This window comes from Strix aluco, chromosome 8, assembly GCF_031877795.1.
Source record: "Strix aluco isolate bStrAlu1 chromosome 8, bStrAlu1.hap1, whole genome shotgun sequence".
Lineage (NCBI taxonomy): Eukaryota > Metazoa > Chordata > Aves > Strigiformes > Strigidae > Strix > Strix aluco.
This window is the reverse complement of record NC_133938.1, coordinates 2,057,432-2,076,369: the sequence shown is the minus strand read 5'-3', so window position 1 is coordinate 2,076,369 and position 18,938 is coordinate 2,057,432. Positions and strand designations below refer to the sequence as shown.

Here is an 18,938-nt window from a genome sequence, read left to right as displayed (position 1 = left end):
AACACTGTTAGCTGGGCTTACCAGAAATGGGGCACTGAGGGCGATTAGGAATGGGAGAAGAGCCAGGGCATGATCCCTCTTGAAGGAAGAAAACCTCAAAAGCAAGGGCCAGCCGTTCCAAAGGAGCCAAAGTGAAAGCAGTGACAAGAGGAGGGAGGAGCTCGGGGCCTGAATCAGATTGTGAAAATCGAGGGGAAGCTACAGAAGCTGCTCAGGTGAGGACAGTCCACCTGCAGCTTGTACAGTTGTGGGATTCCAGGATATTTTCTTGGCTGCTGATGCTTGTAAGGGCTTCCATAAACTCCGTTGTGGTCAGTATGTCATTTGTATGCAAATAAATCCCTCGTTCACCCCACAGTGAGGATGCAGAGAACAATATTGGCTTTTTAGTTCAGTGGGGCCAGACTTCTGCTTTATTGACCTGTCACAGATTGTTTTGTTACTCCTTACGCTTCCATTCTGTCTTTGTAACGCAGGGGTGTCTGCTAATGGGCCGGGCGAGATACCAAATAAAGAGGAAGCAAAAACTGAAGGATTGCATGTAAATGGACCTACCAGTGGCAAGAAAACACCTCACACGGATCTGGATACAAATGGGTATGAAACTGAAAACCTTTCTGTTGACCCAAAACTTGCTCATTCAGCTTCAAGAAACGAAAATGATTTTGAAGAAAAAAATGAAAGACCTCTAAAAAGGAGAAGAATTAACAGCAATGGAAAAGAGAGTCCAGGTTCTTCAGAGTTCTTCCAAGAAGCAAACTCACATGGGAAGCTTGAAGAACTAGAAACTTTGGATGACTGAGTACTAGGAGCTGATTTTATTCCGTGGAGTAAATTTTGGGTGTCTAAAATTTTCAGGGTTGATGGGTTACCTTACAAAATCCAGTTCCGTAAAACAATCCGCTGAGATTTTTTTTTTCTAATACCTTCTAGTTGGCTCTTGAGATCTGATTATTTGGGTTTTTTTCAGTGCTGAAAAGCAGTAGGAGAATATTCTGTTTCTCAGAGCTGGCAAGTGTAGTTCTGGGAACTCTAAGGCTCTTAAAAATAGTTGAGAAACAAATCAGTGAGTTTCTGCAAAAATACTCCTAGCCTAATACATTAAAGAAACTTCTGTGCATAGTACACCATTAAGCATTGTACAAGTGAACAAAGCATCCTATTTGAAGCAGGGGGCTGGTTCAGGTGCTGCAGGAAGTGAAAATGAAATACAGAGCGCCAGGACACGCATCAGAGTAGGCACAGAGACTTCCACTCACGCTAGCGAGAGGAGAGTGTCATCCCATTGTTAAGGAACCCTTATGAATCCTGAAAGTTATGAGCACAACTATTTTTATATATAGAAGTTTTAAAAGGTAAATAAATAAACCAGGTGAGGTTTGTATATGTAAAATTGTTGACATCAATGATGTCTTTCCATATTCTTTATCTGGGCTAAAGAAATACATTCTGTATTTTTCCAGATTTCTTTGTAGCCTTTGAAAGATTTTTACAGTACTTATGTCTTGATTGAACTGTCCTTTCTTAAAACAAAAGCTTGTATAATTTTCTTAACTTGTACAGTTGGTAAACTTTTATGAGAGAATTGATATCCTGAGTCTAATGTCAGCTTCATTTTATTTTGCTGAAGTCTTTTCTAAAAAAAAAAACCAACAAAAAAAAACCCCAAACCAAACCAATTGACTTAAAAAATGCTTATTAGTCACCAACATGTTATTTTCTTCTCAGAAAACAGTAAACAATTAACATCAAGAATGGTTAGAAGACATTTGATTTTGAAAACATGTTTTTCTTACTTGTGTTTTATGGCAAATAGTGATGCTAAGAATTTGTTAAGCATGATGCTTGCATTGCACAAATTTTCTTGCTTTCATTATACATTTTCTCATTTTATTTTGAGCTCAGATAAATTTCACAGCAGCCAAACGCTTCAGTTTACTAGACCTCGTTTGCCAAGATCGGGTGTTAAGATTATCCTTTGATTTATTTTCAGTCTTACCTGTCGTCATCTACATTTCACTGAGCACAGGAAGGGTAGGAATTGGGTCAAGTGAGTCTGGCTGTACCGGTTAGAAATGCACGTGCAGCTGGTGACCTGGTGCCTGATCTTGAATTCCTGAAAACTAGTGGATGGGTATTTCAGTGGGAGCAGAAACATCCCAGACACGTACTTGGTACAGTGAATACACATATATATTCAGTATATATATATATATATATTTTCAGTGTGTGTGTATATATATATTCTCTATATATATATATTCAGTATATATATGCAGTGTGTGTATATATATATATATGCAGTGTGTGTATATATATATATATGCAGTGTGTATATATATATAGTCAGTATATAGAGATTCACAGGTGCAAAAAGTGAGAAAAAATTATTTATAAATGAGTGTGGAGGGGGTGATGCTCACCATCCCACTAATTTGAAAGTTGTTGAAGTAGGGTTTTACATCCATGAAATAGGAAGATTTTTAAATACCAGTCTTTTGGTTTTCGGTTGTTTTTTTTCTTTTAAGCCACAGCTACGCATCTAGTATATTAAAAATAGGAAAAAATTGTTCATTTGTATAATTTATAATCTTGTGTCCGCCTCCTGTGGCTTACAGGTGTGCTGTTAATTTTTAATTGGTTATTTTTACTTAAATGTTTCCAGTTTTAAACAGACGGTCCTGTGGTTCAAAACTAATGTATCAACCTCAAAACCCCAACTGCTAAGGGTTTCTTTTGGTTTGTTTTGCTTCTTCAACTATGTGTACTTGGACTTCGTGGTCATTCATGAGCCAAATGCTGTGGCTGGGGCCTGGCTCCATCGCCACGCTGAGTTACTGGAGTGTATTAACCAGAAATCTTCCCAGAAATGTTGCGAGGAGTGAGCTGCTCTGCCCGGTGCAGCTGACGTGCAGGACTTGGCGTCCGCCTCCAATTAGCCAGCGCTTGACGGGGTCAGGTGGGTTAAGGCATGGCCTGCATTAATCCGGTCATTGATTGCTTTAGTGAGAGGTTGCTGTTAATTTTACAGTATCTGGTTTATTAACGGAAACCCAAAGTATCACAGCCTTATATCAAAGACGGTCTTGAGACAGTTTCAGACTGAGGGTAGTGCAGTGCTTCTAAGAGTCCTATTTTCAATTTTATTTTTATGCAGTTTTGTTTGCAAGTTGGAAATACTTCCAAAAATTTATAGGAAAGTTTATAAGTAAATTGTCTCAGGCTTGTGTGTGAAATACAGCACTGTGTATATTTTCAGGAATGTTGCTTTGTTTTTTATCTTACCTTTTTTTTGTGATACGTAGAGGAGACCTGACATTCCATAATCAACAACTATGTAATGCTCAGCTAGACTTTAAGAATATTTAATTATAATTTACATTTTGTTTATGCTGGTGTTTTATACAATACTTTGTTCATGTTCTTCAAAATGCAGCCACTATAACTTAATAAGTCATTGCACTACTAAAGCTATTTAAAATTCTAGAAATATAGTAACTTTGATTTCATTTACAAAGCCTTCAGTACAGTTTGGAGCCCAGAAGGGTTTGAGTGCGTTTCCAAACGGCCTTGAAAAGGTCCCAGCTCGCGCGTGGCGCTCGGGAACATTTTGCAGGTGCTCCCCAGGGATGGGTTCAGCTGGATTCAGGAAGCGCTTTAAGACTGGAGCCTGAATGGAGAATCCAGTTCAGGAGAGTAAAGCCTTGCTGGGCTTTCTAAAGGATTAAATGTGATATTAAAAAAACACCACCACACACACAAAAGAAAAATCTGCAAATTAGTTTTCTACATTTTTCCACACATAGTAATTTTGCACTGTTAGTAATTCCCTTCTCTTATCCCCGCTCCCTGTCTGCAATTCTGAAAAAGCTTATTAAAATATTTTTCTAAACATACTGTCTGCATAAACAATTCCTGAGTTTTTTTGATCAGAACAGGGGGTAGAGTATTTCCGCTTAAAGAAGAGGCGAAGACCCGATCCTGGTGTAGCAGCGTGGTGGTGACTCTGTTACTGCTGCAGTGAAAACCACAGAAAACAAAATTCCCTTTTCTGATTAAACTTTGAACGATTTCTTTCATTCCCCTAACCCCTTTTCCTCAACCCCTTTTTCCGTAACACGTTCCTGGTGCAGCCTGGGCAGAGGTGGGTGCTGGGGTACACTTTAACATAAAAGAGGAGGGAGAAGAGAGCAGCCAGGAAAGGCGGTGGAGGGGGGGTGGCTGGGGGGTACAACTGACCACTTAGTTTTAATTAATTTTATTTCTGAGGCACAGACTGTTCGTTGGAGGCAGAAAGGTGCTGAGCTTTCTGCAGTCACCCTGCACAAGGTTGAAGCACTTCGGGGGTGCTCAGGGAGAAGGGACTGATTTTAGCAAAGCACAAGGTTTTTTGGGTTGATTTTTTTTTCTCCCATTACATACTTACCCTCCTCAAAGAATTTTTCAAGCTGAAAAGCCAAGAGACCTCCCCCACCCCCCCTTTCCCCCACACCTACCAGAGGCCCCCCAGCAGGGCCAACAGGCACTGGGGTGCTGGGGGATCCTCAGCACCTCCCTCCTCTCCTCCAGCCTCTTCCTGTGGGTCCAGGGCAATGAAGCAAGAGCCAGGGGGTAGGAGGAGGGAAGGTCATTGGTTTATTTGAAGCCAGTACAAAAATACATAGGCACATAAAATTCTTTTTGCTATCATCACTGACGGACATATAAAGCCTGCCATACATTCAAATAAAAAGGTCACCCTTTTAATCACTAAAATGGGCATTTTGTAAATAGATTCTATATAGAAAAAACTTTAGTCGATTAATAACATAGAAAATACTGTTGTAGGAACTCTGTTTGCTTTCCCAGTGTATACAATACCATCCAGACCTCGGCACTGAAGTGTGCCCAGTTACAAACAAAAATAAGCTTTAAAAATATTTTACTGTTTGGACAACAAATCTAACCAGTAGATTCCAAAAAATAAAAATCAAAGCTTGCTGACAGAATCGACATCCTGACTGCAAACGCCTCAGCACAGCGAAGTCACAAGCAAACGTGGCAAAAAAGTGATTTGCAAATACTTCTGTTTGAGCAAGAGGAATGTACCAGCCCGGCTGCAGGACGGGGCGGGGCTGCTGGGCCCAGCACTACCCAGCTACTGGGAACCAGTGCAGGGACCAGCAACCCCCACTGGAGCTGATGTGTGAGTAGCTCTGGGTCTTCCACGCAGCAGGAAGCATTTATCATTCCTTACAAAAAGGAGAGCTCTGCAGGTGCCTGCAAATCTGAGCTTTTACTGACATTTAGGAAGTAATAAAAATAATCAGGGAATTACTTTTTTTTCTTTCTCCAATTCAGCACTACAAGGGGGGAGCCCCACTGCTCCTTGCTCTGGGACGCACCAACCCAGCTCTGGGTGCTACCAGGTGCTTCATAAAGCCAGTAGCCACCCCCATCCCCCACTAGCCCCTTCAGCAGCCTGTGGCCCCCAAAATGCAGCCCCCCACGAGGTGAGCGGAAGAGCCCAGCTCCAGCACAACTCCACAAACAACTCCAGGAACAGGATTTTGGAGCAGGGGGCCGGCAGACTCCCTATCTTACAGAAATTCTCCATCATGTATAAAAACTTCAATGTTAAGTGCTCCAATAAATGCAGCGTCACCAAACAGCAGGTACATTTTTTTAGCAAATATCTCCCAGAAACAAATGACATTGTCTGTAGAAGCTGTTTTCCTGGTTACCAAAGGAATGTATAGAAAACACTCAAATATAGAGTTTTACCAAAATTTTTTTTAACCAAAATTATAAACAATTCTTTTAAAACCAAAAGACAATCCAAGGAGACACCTAGAAAGAAGTGCTAAGACAACCTTTAAAAAAATCAGTTAACACTGCCTGACATCTTAAAAATCCCATTCTTTTAATGGGTCACAAACCAAAGATGACTTACTACATCAAAAAAAAAAAAAAAATTGTGGGACAGGGCTTGGACAAAGCTGAAGTGCTGGTGCTGCAGCATAGGCACCCACAGAGCCACCCACCCCACCAGCCCCGCTGGTTTCATTAATTTGCCAAAAAAGCCCCACAATTTGAGTCTCTGTGCCTCTTCCATGCCAGGTGCTGCTGGGTGGGAAGGTGATTGTGGGGGGGCAGGAGCAGCACCTTGGCTTTGCAGTGGATTTTCTGGAATGAGGGAGCCGGGTGGGATGACAGCAGCTCTCCTGCTAACCCTGCAGATCCAAAATGCCCCACGAGTGTCCCGGCCCTGGCAGCGTTCCCAAATCCAAAGGTTTCTGACCCCGGGGTGGTCGGAGGGAGGCTGCTGGCCCTGCCGAGCTCACCGGTGGCAGGTAAAAACCTTCACACTGGGAACATCCCTGAAAAAGCAACCGCAGGCGGGCAAAAGGGGGGGGGGGGAATGTTTGCAGGGCTCTTCAAAACCAAGGACGGCAAACCCAGCTTTAGAAGTGGGTTAACAATAAAAAAAAAAAAAAAAGAAAACAAAACCCAACAAACCTTGAATGCTCTCTGAACTTAACAAAGAAGTTTTGGCCCAAACCAGGAGCACCCTGCAGACGCAGCTTTGCGAGGCCACAGCTCCCCGGGAAGAGGAGGGGTTGGCCTGATCCGCACGTGGTGCCAAGAGGGAGCAGGCTGGGGGAGGCGGGGAGCGGAGCCAGCCCCAGCATCCGTCCCCGAGCCGAGACGCAGCCGAGGATGCTCAGGGTACGGCCCCCAGTGCTGGCACCGTCCTCCGCCATGCAAATGTGTGCGCCGCTTGGGCCGGGCTCTACTGCCAAACCTCGGCGTGATTAGAAGCCCATTAATTCCTCACGATCAGCCTTAATTAGATATATTCATCACCGTGCAGTCAGTTATCTTCCCAATAATTTGTAAAGGCAGCAATCTATTGTGCAAATTAAGAGCATCACCCTCACTCCATGGCAGACGCCCCAGATTCCTTCCCACGTTCTGCCCACGATCAGCTGAACAGAAATCAGTTGCTTCCCCAAAAAAAAAAAAAAAGCCTTTTCCTGGTCACACAGAGCTTTTTCCTTTAATATCCATCTTGCTGCCAGCTTCGGACTGCTTGCTCATTTGCTCCTCGGTGAAAGTGATGTAGGAATACACCAGGCTCCCAGCAATACTGCAAAACAGGGGTGGGGATGAGGAGGAGAGAGCCCGGCTCAGAGCCACGGCAGCGCGCTCGCCGCACACTCCCTCCGGCGCTGCACAAGGCAAACCTGCCCCCAGCAGCCCGGAGGAGACGCTGCCTTTTACACTGGCGCTTTTATTAGTTATATAGACCCGCCCCGGGCGGCTGCAAACACCAGCTGCCAAAGAAAAGTCAAAGCCGTGGGTGTGCCAGTGGTCAAGGACCTGCCGCGAGCATCAATTCGCAAGAAAATTCTGTTTTCCTCCTAAGAGCAGATATTCTGTTTAATTTGAACCCAAAGGCCCAAGCCCCTAGCCTAGTGCTGGACCCACTCCATCACTGAAGGGATCCTGCTGAACAAGGAGACTTTTCACAATGCAGAAATACACCCCAGACCAGAAAAGATGCTTTTCCGAAAGCTGTGCTAACATACCAGGAGAAATAAACCAAAAAAATACCTTTTTTTTCTACCTTAATTATACGATTCAGATACACAACTCTGAGAACAACTTAAGTTCGATGCTAAAATATGCTTGTGTTCTCCTGGCTTTTAGAACAACCTGAGTCTGTCTGGGAGCTCCCCACAGCCCACATCAGCTCCTCTGCTGCAGCACAAACACCAATTCCATTGCGTTTTTTTTTTTTTTTTTTGAAAAAAGCATTGAACTGGTCAAACCATTCCAGTTTCACAGCAAAACAGTTTTCACTTTCAAACCATAAATAAAAACTGCAAATGCCCAGTGCTCTTACCTGATATTTAAACCAATGAAGTTTGTCCATGTAAAAATATAGTCTCCTCCAAAAAACATCCCAATATAGGTTATTAAAATATTCTGCAAAGGAACAAGATTTGAGAAACAAGAGCACAAGTTTCTATACAGCCCGAGACAAGCGTATGCTCTACGCATTAAAGCAACATAGAAACGGGAAACCCCAGATGCAGGAAAGCGTGAAACAGGCAAGCGGTGGCAATACTGGATTAAAAACGGGTGTTTTTAGAGCTGCTGAGAAATGTTCCTGAACAGAGGCTTTGATTGCCAGGGCAGCGCGGCCACTGGGCTGCGATGTTCCCCATCGACTCCAGACCAGCCACCGGGCACTAAAACCCAGAATAATGCCCAGGAGCACCCGTCTATTTTTGCAATGGGCTCACTGGGCCGAGGTGACCCAGAGGATCGTGGCTGTTTCTGGGCGTTTTGCACGTCCTTAGCCCCGGAGAAGCCAAAGGCACTAACCGCAGTCACCGCCACGCACGGCTGCTTGCTGTGCAAGCACGTACGGAGTATCTCTCTACTCCAGAGAGCAGAAAATAAATAAATAAATAAAATAATCCCATCGGAGCTGTCCTCCCCTCCACACAGTGCACAGCAAAAGCTCCAAAGCCTCCATCCTGCCCTTCCCGTGAGCGGCACAAAGTGGGTGCAGGGAGGTTGTTTGTGGCTTTTGCTGGAATAACTTCTCCAGGCAGGCAAGGCCCTGGCGCACGTCGTGGGCAGGCAGCGGGGAGCCTCGGGCCACGCAGAGTTGGCAAGCCGTGATGCCAAGCACGTCCCAAATGCTCAGTGAGCCCCCGCGCCAAGAGCTCAAGCCGCTGTTTCATACGAGCCCTGAGCAACGATTACAGCAACGCTCGCCCGACGGCAGCCCTGGGAGCGGAGAAACCACTTACCTTAATGCAGCCAACTATTGTAGTTGTAAGAGCAGAATTATACTGAGTGCAAAGAACTGTGGAGTACATCAAAATAAACCTGCAGGAGGAAGAGCCGACATCAGGCTCCAGGACACGCTTAGGGCATTGCCATTCATCTCACCCCCTCTCTTCTAGAGCATTTATACCACTGCTTTTTTGGCTAAACCTGCACTGAAGCAGGGTAGGATATCATTTCCACCTGGCATAGCTCTTGGAAACAGCGTCCCTATCAGATTTATTATTATTTTTTAACCCAGAATGGCTCAGGCAACTGAAACGCACAACTTCTGGAACAAAGATGCTCCCCTGCACCCAGCTGCTGGCTGCAGGGACGCAGCCCAGCCCTCGGAGGCATCAGCACCCCCCCAGCCACGTACATCCTTACCCCATTACACACGACAGCGTAAACTGCACGACGAAGAGCGTGTCTGCCCAGCCCTGGTACTCCATTGCCTGCAAGAAACACACCCCGGCCCTTAGAGGAGGAGGAGGAGGAAACGCAGTAATTCACAGCAAAACAAGAAACAAACACCTGACATCGGCTTTCATGTCACAGCAGGAAAAAACAAAACAAAGTGCAGCCCGGCCTGTGACATCCTGGGGCTGTGGGAAGGCCGGCTGCCCACATCAGCACCCAGCACACTCCTCCAAAATGCAGCGAGTAACTTTCCTACAAGCGGGAGGAACCAGGAACGGCATTTCACAGCCGGTTATTGTCCGGAGTTGCCCTCCCTGCAGTTCCTCCATTGCAAACTGTGACACTGTGACAGCACATCCTGGGGGAATTTAACCTCTAGAGACAACAAAATGGCCAAGGGAAGCCTGGATTTCACAGAAGGGTGCCTTTTTTTGTTGTGTTTTTTTGGGTTTTTTTTTGTTTTGGTGGTTTTTTGGGGTTTTTTTTGGTTGCTTTTTGGTTTGTGTTTGGTTTTGTTTTGTTTTTTTTTTTTTTTTAAATTCCACTCCATGCAGCCAAACCCCTTTTTGCCAGCTGCAGGTCTGGGGATGGCTCCAAGGACAAAGCTCCAGCAGCGGGAGATGGTTTGCAGCAGGGACAGGGAGGGAGGCCAGAAGCTGGAGACACAGAATCCCAGAATCATCTTGGTTGGAAAAGCCCTTGAAGCTCCTCCAGTCCAACCCTGAACCTCACACTGACCGTTCCCAACTCCACCACATCCCTCAGCGCTGGGTCAACCCGACCCTTCAACCCCTCCAGGGATGGGGACTCCCCCCCTGCCCTGGGCAGCCCATTCCAACGCCCAACAACCCCTTCTGCAAAGAAATCCTTCCTAAGAGCCAGTCTGACCCTGCCCTGGTGCAGCTTGAGGCCATTCCCTCTTGTCCTGGCGCTGGTTCCTTGGCTCAAGAGACTCATCCCCCCTCTCTGCACCCTCCTTTCAGGGAGTTGTAGAGGGCCATGAGGTCATGAGCTGTCCCTGTCTCTCTGGCACTGGGGAGCCCAGCACTGTCTTATGAGGAGCAGCTGAGGGAACTGGGGGGGTTTAGTCTGGAGAAGAGGAGGCTGAGGGGAGACCTCATTGCCCTCTACAACCAACCTGGGGGGGCGGAAAAAAACCCTCCCACAGCCAGTCCTTCCCCTTCACCCCCAGGAATTATTTGCAGGGCTTTGCTCGCCACCATCAGCACGCCCATTTCTGACTCTCACGTTATCATTGATGCTTGTTAACGAACTACAAGATTTAACACATGCACAAGTACAGTGGGAGGCTTTCGAACGCAAACCCCCCCCAGCACAGCCCCCCCACCCTGGGAGCCATCCCCACGCAAGACACGTTCAGCTGCACGCCCTTCACAAGAGGGTTTTTCATCAGGCTCCAAACGTGGAGTTTCCTGGCAGCAGCCCCAACACAGCGCATCTTTGTCTGCCTCCGGCTGCCAGGAGCTCAGCCGGGGAAAAAGAAGTTTATTCAGGGGGGGGGAAAAAAAAGATTTCTCTGCAAGCCAAACAGAGGCTGCACAGTGCAGCACAGAGCAACATTTTGCTCCCCATCCACCAGCTCCTGCTTATAAATGAGCACTTTATCCCAAAATATATCCCACTGAGTCGCCCTTTATGAAGGGCAGGGGCTGAGCTACCTTCACCCCGCGCAATCGCTTCTCCTCACTAATCACAGCTCATTATCTTAGCGACTGCTTACTGGGGTTTGTCATCAGGGAATTAAGCTCCTAACGAGACAAGAGCCACCAGGCTCTCCCTGCCTGGGCATGGCTGGAAGAGGGGGGACGGGGGGGGTCTGCCAGGGCCACTGGCACCCACAACCAGCACCCACGGGGGTCTGGGTGGGAAATGCCGCCAACATTTGCCCATGGAGGGGGATGCCTGCTCGTGTGGGCATGAAAAGCGAGTGCCCTGCTCAGGAGAGCCCCCCCCGCCCCAAGTATTAAGTGAGAGCAGTAATAATAATAATTAACAACACAATATAAATTTCACATATACAGAACCGCATGTAAATCAGACCGTGCCCTGACGGGGCAGCAGCATAGGCAAACGGACCCTCAGAAAAAATTCAACACAAGCACCACCCCAGCCAGAGGGAAGGGCAGGAAGGAGTTTAAAGAAACTCATTTATTCTAAAAATACTCGACTTCTTTGTTTTATAGAATATTTGGTTTCACTTATTGCTCTCGCACTTCCCCATTCCTCAAGCATTACAAAAATGCATGAATGGAGCAAGTCTGCGGATTTAAAGTCCAACATAAGACAGTTACTTTCTGCTGACACAGTTTTGGGTAGTTACTCTACCTTCCTTTGCCCTACCCTCCTCCCTCAGACGCGGCACAGTTTGTATTTGCAAACGAGGGCTAACGAACTGCTTTAGTTTCACAGTTTGAGTATTTCCTATTTTACGTAAGAAGGCTAAGTTACAGAAAAGCGCGTTACAACAAAGAGTAAAATGTCCCAAAGCCACCTATTTGGCCCAGAAAGTATCATGCCACCCACAATCCCGCTTCTGGGGACAGGAATCCTACCTTCTGCGCATCTCCGGTGAAGTAGGCAATGGTCAAGGTGGGAAGGATCATAAACAGTGCATTGTAATAGAGCAGGCCGTATTTCCCCAGCTCCTAGAAATAAGACATTTGTGTGTTTAAGGTTCCGAACAGCAGCAGAAAACCTTATTCACGTTGCTACTGAAGATGGGGTCTTGTGAGCTAAATCCGTGTGGGATGCTTGGGGACAGAGGTGTTGGAGTGGGGTTTTTAATATATATATTAAAAAACGTATGTATTTCGTAAATATATATATTAATATATGTGTGCATATTTATCTATATATAAAAAACAGACTTAGGTAACAAGCTTGCAACGAGCGTTGCGGTCACCATCAATCAAAACACCTTTTCTCTGCTGTCACTGTGGCTGTGACCGGCACGGGGACACGGCTCCGCCCGGCACCAAGAGCAGCCCAGCGGCACCACCAAACCTTCTGGACAGGAGATCTGGGGAGCGGGACGGGGTTACGCCGGGTGAGCCCCACCCCGTCGCCCTCACGGACGCGAGCGGCTGCCAAACCAAGCGCAACGCTGCGATGCCCGGAGCGGAGCCAAAGGTCAGCCTACCTTTGAATCCAGCTTCTGTTTCACATAGGCACCGTTTGCAGCTGTTAAGGCATCGTTAATAAGGATAAAAATATATCCTTCCAGATCAAATGCCAAGTCAGCACTGGGAAAGGAAAAAAACGTAAGTTAAAAGTCTTGAACTGTGCAGAGTGTAACACTTGCAAGATTCCTTCTTCTGTTTAGCCAGTAAGTTGTTAGAAAAAATTAATCGTGGGAGGAGAGACTGGGATTTGGGTCGGTAAAACATTCTTTCCTACTAGAGAGCATGGCTGAGGGTAAAAAAGAGTCAGCATTTCCTCTCTGTCTTCTCAGGACATACCATGGTACCTGATTCACCTTAACTGCGCTGGTTGGCCCACGCAGAGACCCGGGAGAGGGGACAGCAAACCGGGAGCTCACCTAGCAGCTACGAACGCGCCGATGATCATTGCAAATACTGTCATCTGAATACTCCAAGAAAACTTCTTCCTGAAAAAGAGAGGCAAGGAGGTCACCCACAGTTAAACCTTTGCTGGAGCACTCAGGAGAGCAGCTGGGAGAAGCTTTTCCTCCCGGCACACAGAAAGAAAACCAATCCGTGCAAAAGGCAGCAAGTAAAAGCAAGACATTTAGACAATTATCTCTGTGATTTAAAAAAAATAAAACCCAAAAACTTGGCATTGATGAGGTGCAAGTTTACAACTCTGCCTATGGCAGAGAAGGTTCAGCTGGGCACAGGGAGCAGCCCAGCCCCGGGGAGGGGGCTGTCGGCTCACGGCGTGAGCGGTTTTGGGGTGTCCAGGCAGAGGAGAGCCGCTGGCAGGGGCGGCCGGGCACGACGCCACGCTGCTGCTCGCCGTATCCGCTTCCTCCGCCCACCCTCGCTCCCAAAACCCAGTTTCAAGCCAAAACCCCCTGACCACACGCGCCTCCGGCACACAAAAGCTCACTGACACGCTGCGACGTCATTCCAGCACCTTCAGGGTTTTGTAACTCTAACCGGTATCTGTCACCAAGAGCCTGGGAGAGGAGGGGCTGGGGAGACTCACTTGAGTAAAAAACCTTCGGCAAACATCGTAAACAGGATGGAAAACCTTCGCAGGACGGTGAACATCGGCAGGCTGCGAGGGGAAGGTTCCGCAGGGTGAGAGGGTGTCCCCGTGTCCCCCTCCCCACCCCGGTGCTGCCAAAATGCAGCCGCAGAGCAACACCCCGAGCGGGCGAGGGGACAAGAGCTCCGCAGCACAGAGCCCCCCACTTTCCTTATGAAAACGGCATTTCTCCCCCCCCCGCCCCGTGAAAAAGGCAGCACTTCTGTCAGACCTCGTCAGGGTGGGAGGACCCCGGGGACAGCCCCCGACCCGCACCCACGTTGGGTGAGGGCCAGATCCGTGTCCCTCCCCGCCCGCCGGCTGGGGGAAAGCGCTCACAAACACGCACGTGGCTTGTTTAGCGTGGGCAGAGGAGGAACCGTATCACCCCGAGCGGCTCCTGCTCGGGTCACCCGCACCCCCACAAAGCCCAGTGGCTCCCCGCAAACACCGGGTCCCCCGCAAGGACCCTGCTGTACATCCCCCACCCCCCCCACCCAGTAAGAGAAAAGCCATCCATACTTCAGTTTCTTTGTGCTGAACAGTCCTGTGATCTGGTTCCCGAAATACAGAAGAGGTAGAGGAAACGTCTAGAAAATCAGAAGAGGGATAAGGCGCTGCGGGAGTGACCGGAGCAACCCAGGGAGCTCCCCAGCAGCACCCTCGTTTTATATATATATATAAATATATATGAAATGATTTTCACCCCGGGATGGAAATGCTCACACACACACGTGCCCCAGCTCCTCAGCCTGCAGACGCTCCCGGGGCAACAAGCACGGGCATCCCGCTGCCAAAAACGCCGCGGTGGCCACCGTGGGTGAGCGGCTGAGACCACCGCCCACCTTTGGGGTGCAGGAGAGGTGGCTGGGGAGGGGGTTAGGTGGCCCGAGAGCGGGGCTAGGTGGCCCGGGAGGGGGGCTTACCCGTCGGGGGACATGCCTGTCGAGGTCAGGGAACTTGACCACCCGCAGCGCCTTGCCCGCCCAGAGCACCGCCACCGTCGCCACCATCTGCAAGAAAGTTGGGGGGGGGTCAAGCCGACAGTACCCCTCCCAGCATGGAAGGGGGGGGTCGGGGGGGAATAAAGGGGGGGACCCCACTCACCTGGCCCAGCCCCACGCACAGCGAGGAGGGGAACCTGCAGGCAGAGAGGAGATATCAGAAGGGGGCTCCTACATTTAAAGGGGGGTGGTCAGCAGCCACGCACCCCCCCGCTGTGTGCCTGGGGAGGGGGAGAGCAGCAGCCCCCAGCCCTGCAGAGCCCGCAGCCATGGCGGGGCCGTGCGGGGTGGGGGGGGCACCCGCGGGGGTGCACTCCGGAGTGGGGAGAGGGAGGGGGTTAAGGTGTGCACAGAGGGGGGGCTCAGGCCCACTGCGGGGGGGTCCATGCAGGGCGGCCGCCAAGGATGGGGGTGCAGGGGGGCCTCGCACGGGGGGGGGGGGGGGAGGTGCCGAGGCCCCCGGGCCGTACCCGTAGGTGGTGAGGACGCTCTTGTTGACGACGACGATGAGGAAGGAGCTGAGGCCGTAGAAGGCCGCCGCCAGCAGCTTGAGGCAGAGGGTGAGGCCCGGCGCCGCCATGCCCCGCTCCGCATCGCCGGGCGCGGGGGCTCCCGCGGGGGCTCCCCCCTCGGCCCCGGCCGCCGGGCGTCTGCGCGCCGCCAGCGACGACATGGCTGCGGGGGCGGGGCCGGGGCGGGGCGGGGCCGGGGAAGGGGCGGGGCCAGGGAAGTGAAGGGGCCGGGGGCAAGGGGCGGGGCCGGGGGGCGGAGCTGGGGAAAAAGGAGGCGGGGGCGGGGAAAAGGGGCGGGGCACGGCGAGCAGCGCACGGGGGGTGATCCACGGGGGGGACACCCCACGGGGGTTTGTTGCACGGATTGGGGGGGGGGAGCATCCCATAAGGGGTTTGTTGCACGGGGGGGCATCCCATGAGGTGTGGGGGGGTGGGGGGCATCCCACGGGAGTTTGTCGCATAGGGGTGGGAGGTGGGAGGGGACATCCCACGGGGGATTTGTTGCACGGGGTGGGGCATCCCATGGGGGGTTTGTTACACGGATGGGTGGGTGGGGGCATCCCACAGCAGGGTTGTTGCACGGGGGGGGGCACCCCATGGTGGTTTGTTGCACAGGGGTCGGGTACGGGGCGGGGGGGCATCCCACGGGGGATTTGTTACCCAGGGGCCTGGTACAGGGTGGGGAGCAGCACGGGGGGGGGTCATTGCACGAGGAGGGCGGGGAGACACAGCACTGGGTGGAGGGCATTGCAGGGACAAGGGGACACGTAGTTGCCGCAGCACATGCCTTTTTCTGGGTGGGGGGACAGGATGGGGGGGTTCCCCCCCTCCCTCCCCACAGTTGAAGTGGGGGGCGCAGGCCGGGGGGTGTCACCGGCATGACGGGGCGCCCAGCACCCTGCAGGGTGTTGCCCTTGGGTGACCCCACATGCAGGATTTTGGCACCAGGCCTTTCCCTTCCAGAGATTAAATCTTCCCCTCTGGGCCACGTTCTGCCAAGTGGAAAAAAACCACCAAAATATGGCAGCTTGGGAAAAAAAAAAAAAGAAAACAAACAACCACCACCCTATAGGTTACATCAGAAAAAAATGGCATTGTTTTAGGATTTTGCTGGAAAACAAGAACTAACAGATATACCTCAAGCAGTGGCTGCTGTGGGATCTTTTTTCCATCACCCACATGTTCCTACCCGGCATGGCACAGGGGAAAATATAGGGGTGTCTGCTGGGGGGGTGTCTGTGTCCTGCAGCCCCCCGGGAGTGGGGTGTGGGGCGAGCTGGGGCCTGCACAGGGCTGGAGGGACAAAGCCAGTGACGCTGCACCCAGTGGGGGGGGAGATGAAGGGGGGTCTTGGGGTGTCCCAGATGGGGTGCAGGGGGGTTGGGATGAGCCCCAGCCTGGCAGACCCCACCACAGCGCTTTTGGGGTCACTCCCGACGCAGCTGCGGGGTGTTTGTTGCTCTTGGCCGTGGCGCTGCTGGCAGAAGGAAACAGCCCCTTTTTGAGAACTTTATCCCCCAATTATCTCCCTGCCACGTCCAGACCTGCCTGGGCACGGCCAACCCCTGCGGTGTGAAACCGGGCGCCGTGGCCCCGCGGGCGGGAGCTGCTGCTCGCCCCGGCATGCTTGCCCTCACCCCCCAGCTCCTCACAGGCAAGCTCTTCGCCCAAACTTTCTTTTTCCTGGCCAATTCCCATCCCCACTGCTGCCCCGCTGCCGGCGAAGGGGCAGGGGCTGTTCCCTGGCACGGCTCACACCGAGCTGCAGGAAGGACAAAAAGCCAAGGAGCAGCTCTCCCATATCTAGAGCGTCCTTTTAGCTGGGCCAAAAACCACAGGGAAAAAACCTTTCTCATTGGCATCACCTTCCTTGTTCCCGCGCTAAATCCTGTCCGTCCTTATCAGAACGCAGCGCGGGCTTGGGCCTGGAAATATTTACTCCTCCAACAGCAGAGAGGAACCTAATCCTGCCCCAGCTCCGGCGCCAGCGGGATTGACGCAAACAGCCCCAATTTCCAGGCAGATCCGTCCCCGCCGGCGGCACCGGTGACCCCGCGGTGATGGACGAGGCGCCACAGACCCCTGCGAACCCCCCCTTGGCCCAAAAAAATGCCACGGTGGTGGTTTTAAGGCCAAGTTTTTGGCCCCTCTGGGTTTGGCGGGCAGCAGAAGGTGCGGTTGCAATGATGAAGGAGTTGCATGGGGTGGCCTTACCCATGTCCCCCAGGTCCCCCCATGCTGAGAACAGCTCTGGGTATGACACAAATGCTTTGCTTTTGGCAGAAAAGCCCGTTCTGGCCCGACCTTTCCTTCCTGCTAAACTAAGCCTCTGACTCACCGCAGTAATTTTAGCGTGCCCGGCCAGCAGCGAGCCCACCAAAGATAACAAATGTTAAATTAATCCGGTTTAATCTTAATCTCGTTTGACAACCGGCTCAACCAGAGGTTTCTCCCCTCTGTGTTGACTCTGGGGTGACGCGCACGTCCCAGGGTGGGGGGAAAGGGTCTTCCCAACCTGGTACCCCCCAGGGAACAAGGGCCGAGGTGAAGGTCGGCAGAGGTGGCGGCAGGATCCGGCAGCAGCGGGGCCCGGTGGCGGGTGGGGGGCCAGGGCAGGGCAGGTCTCGGCAGCCGGTGAGGAAGTTTCTGTGAGATGCACGGGGGTGGGGGCGCAGCTAGGGCAAGTCACGCTACAACAGAGGTGGGAGCAAGGCACCACGGCTCCCACGCTCCCTTGCGTGGTTTTTTGGCCTCTTGAATTCAAGGCTAGCCCCCCAAAACGTGGGTGCTGCGGGGAAGGGGTGCAAGGGCTTTATGCAACCGAGGTTGGGGGGCAGGAGAAAGCGCTGGAAGATAAAGGGGTAACTCCCCCCGGCACGGGGATGGGCACAGCGAGCGTGGCACGGGGACGATGGGCCAGGTGGGCGTTTGGGTGGAAAAAGGCTGGGGAGCACCCTGGGTCCCAGGGGAAACAGGCACTGGGTGCTGAAGGCACCATACTGGGATGTGCTGGGAGAAGCCATGTCAGCCTCTGGAGGGACTCTCCATGGCAGCAAAATGTTGGGAAGGTATTTCCACCTCTGGATATCAGGCTGTAAGGGAGATCTAAGGAAATGGCGAGAGGCACGGTGGGGTTTGGAGCACCGAGGTGGCATAACCTGCCTCAGGGGAAGGCCAAAGCAACTGGGATTTCTGAGCACGGGAAGGAGAAAGCCATGGGAAAGAGCCGGGCATGAGCACTGACTCTGCTCCCCTCCTACCCATGGGCTGTCTGTGTCGTGGCGCTGAGCCGCAGCTCGCTGAGGCCGCTCAGGAAGAGATAAGAAGACACGAGTTTAACCGGCACCAGAAAAGGGATGGTCTGGGAAATACGGGAACCAACAGCTCAGAGGGGCCCCAACACCCGTCCCAGGAAGGGGTGCGCGCTTGCAATGCTGTCCCAGCCCCAGATGTGCAGCCCCAGACCCAGACATGTGCCCCACAGCGTTTCATCCTCAGTCCCAGCTATGTCAGCCCCCTGCCTCGGCAGCCCCGGGACCTTCCTCAACTCACTCCCCTCCACACCAGGACCCCCAAGCTGCAGCACAGCCCCCTGCAGGCAAACGCCCCCCATCTACCTCCTGAAAATGATTTATCAATAGATTAATACAAATACTTTAATTACATAATGCATTAAACACACCTGTCAAGTGCTGAAACTAAATTCCCCACACCCATGAAGTGCTGAAACTAAAATTCCCACCAAAATTCTCCCCATCTTGCTCGGGGTGTGTGTAACTACATACAGATGTATCCTATACCTTGCTGTAACTACACGTTGTAGTTTCAGCACACGGTGAGGCTTCACCCCCGCAGTGCCAGCAGGCTGACGCTCTTGATTACACCCACCCTTCATTTTCACAAAAAAACCCCACGGATCCGTCAAAACCCAGAGCAGCCAGGGCTT

General features: G+C 51.2%; 2 protein-coding genes across 10 annotated transcripts in view; one reads left to right on the top strand and one right to left on the bottom strand.

Moving 5' to 3' along the window:
- Positions 1-3,896, top strand: part of MIER1 (MIER1 transcriptional regulator) — a 42,290-nt gene extending 38,394 nt beyond the window's left edge. For all 9 annotated transcript variants that reach the window (XM_074831787.1, XM_074831788.1, XM_074831784.1 and 6 more), the window contains one exon: positions 477-3,896. In XM_074831787.1, the coding sequence (XP_074687888.1) occupies positions 477-802 (326 nt within the window). In that variant the 3' untranslated portion in view covers positions 803-3,896. The remainder of the gene's footprint in view (positions 1-476) is intronic.
- Positions 3,897-4,612: 716 nt separating this feature from the next.
- SLC35D1 (solute carrier family 35 member D1) lies at positions 4,613-15,153 on the bottom strand. Its single transcript, XM_074831792.1, has 12 exons — positions 14,951-15,153; positions 14,584-14,617; positions 14,403-14,489; positions 13,999-14,066; positions 13,435-13,506; positions 12,806-12,874; positions 12,407-12,509; positions 11,820-11,912; positions 9,214-9,281; positions 8,808-8,886; positions 7,889-7,971; positions 4,613-7,129 (listed from the first exon to the last, which is right to left on the bottom strand). Exons 1-12 carry the CDS (start codon positions 15,151-15,153, stop codon positions 7,021-7,023), a joined length of 1,068 nt encoding a protein of 355 aa, XP_074687893.1. The 3' UTR covers positions 4,613-7,020.
- Positions 15,154-18,938: the final 3,785 nt, after the last annotated feature.

Excerpts from the sequence above, each read along its gene's own strand:
- SLC35D1 (XM_074831792.1), bottom strand. The coding sequence starts at position 15,153 with ATGTCGTCGCTGGCGGCGCGCAGACGCCCGGCGGCCGGGGCCGAGGGG. Across the intron at positions 11,913-12,406 it reads AACAGAAGCTGGATTCAAAG|GAGCTGGGGAAATACGGCCT; the intron begins GTAGGCTGACCT and ends TCTTATTTCTAG. Across the intron at positions 7,130-7,888 it reads TTCATTGGTTTAAATATCAG|TATTGCTGGGAGCCTGGTGT; the intron begins GTAAGAGCACTG and ends CCTGTTTTGCAG.